At 36.8% G+C, this 1,400-nt stretch overlaps 1 protein-coding gene across 1 annotated transcript in view; it reads left to right on the top strand.

Moving 5' to 3' along the window:
* LOC119589520 (McKusick-Kaufman/Bardet-Biedl syndromes putative chaperonin-like) overlaps positions 1-1,038 on the top strand; it is a 9,574-nt gene extending 8,536 nt beyond the window's left edge. The window contains exon 6 of the mRNA XM_037938121.1: positions 9-1,038. Coding sequence (XP_037794049.1) covers positions 9-770 — 762 coding nt within the window. The 3' untranslated portion in view covers positions 771-1,038. The remainder of the gene's footprint in view (positions 1-8) is intronic.
* Positions 1,039-1,400: the final 362 nt, after the last annotated feature.

Here is a 1,400-nt window from a genome sequence, read left to right as displayed (position 1 = left end):
CTTTTCAGGTAACAAGCATGTTCATGAAGGTGCTCTTAGACTTGGCCTTTCGCCCAGGAGGAGGATCATCGACTGTAAAGACAGACTGGTGCACAGATTCAACATTTCAACACCTGTGGCAGTCACATTCAGCAGCTTCTAAAGGAGAGAATCCATACTGTGGAACAGATGCCTTGTCTTTGCAACCAGCTGTCTGTCATTGTGTTTGTGGCTTGATTGGAAAGGACACTGTGAACCCATTCCCTTCTAATCACTGGCAACCGGCTGACTTCCATCCAAGTTGTATTACGAGAAGGAGTCTCAGTACATCATGTGTAGCTTCAGAGAAGCAAGTTCCCACAGACAAGACTGCAAAAGGGGGAAATAGCCAGAGCAGAATCGTGTCTACCACAATCAACAGTGATTCTGTAGTGGATGAGTTTGGATTCCTGAGTATTGAGCTTGATGTTGACAGTCTAGAAGAGAAAGTAGACACATATGAAGAAGATGTGGACAGTTTAGAGAAAACTGGCAATAGTCTTGAAGAAGAAGGTGACAGCCTAGAAGGTAGACTTGAAAGCTTGGAAGATGATGCAGACAGTTTGGAGGATGTGCTTGACAAAGGAGCTGAACCAGCTCTTGAAAAAAGTGTCAATACAAAAGCCAAATTGAAAATAAAGGGTCAGGATATCCTTTGCGACAGTTTCCCTGCCAAATACAATGCTATTCGCCTTGCACTTGAGGGCTTCAGCCATTTGTTTAAGATTGGTGAATGTGTGTTTGATAAGTGAGTTTTAAGCATTGTAAAATTTTATTAAAAGATCTTTTAGTGAATTGATTTGTATGTCTCTTGACCTTATATTTTTTAATTTGACAAGGTTGGATATGAGCTTTTAGCTTGAGAAACTGAATTTGATTTTTGCCAGTTGTTTACAGATCAACATATATTTAGACAAATATGAATAAATTGCTAATTTTTAACACAAAGAACTTTTTGTAACATTGAATATTTCATGTTATATTGTTTTTTTTAATGAATTATATGGAAGATACTGCCAATGTACTGTAAGTCGTCATTATCCTCTTTTTTCGAGTGGAAGATGCACTTGAAAGGTTGGTGATAATTAGCTAGGTGCACCATGCCCAAATAACATTATTGCAAGTAAGCAATCATCATGTGTCAATCTGTCATCAAGCAATATCAACTTATCAAGTATATTATTGCCTTGATAGCAAAGTAAAGTTATGTATAGCACAACTGGAGGTTATCAGAGAGTAATAGAAGCTTTCAAAAATGTACATAATGTGGTAAAGACAACAATATTCTTTAAAAAGTTAGTTAATACATCATGAATGAAACTAGCACAATATTTATGCTACTTGTCAGATATCGAGTAAATATATTAGAACATATTAGACTT

Source organism: Penaeus monodon, chromosome 25, assembly GCF_015228065.2.
Source record: "Penaeus monodon isolate SGIC_2016 chromosome 25, NSTDA_Pmon_1, whole genome shotgun sequence".
NCBI classification, from domain to species: domain Eukaryota; kingdom Metazoa; phylum Arthropoda; class Malacostraca; order Decapoda; family Penaeidae; genus Penaeus; species Penaeus monodon.
The sequence above is the reverse complement of the archived record's forward strand: the minus strand, read 5'-3'. Positions and strand labels throughout refer to the sequence as shown.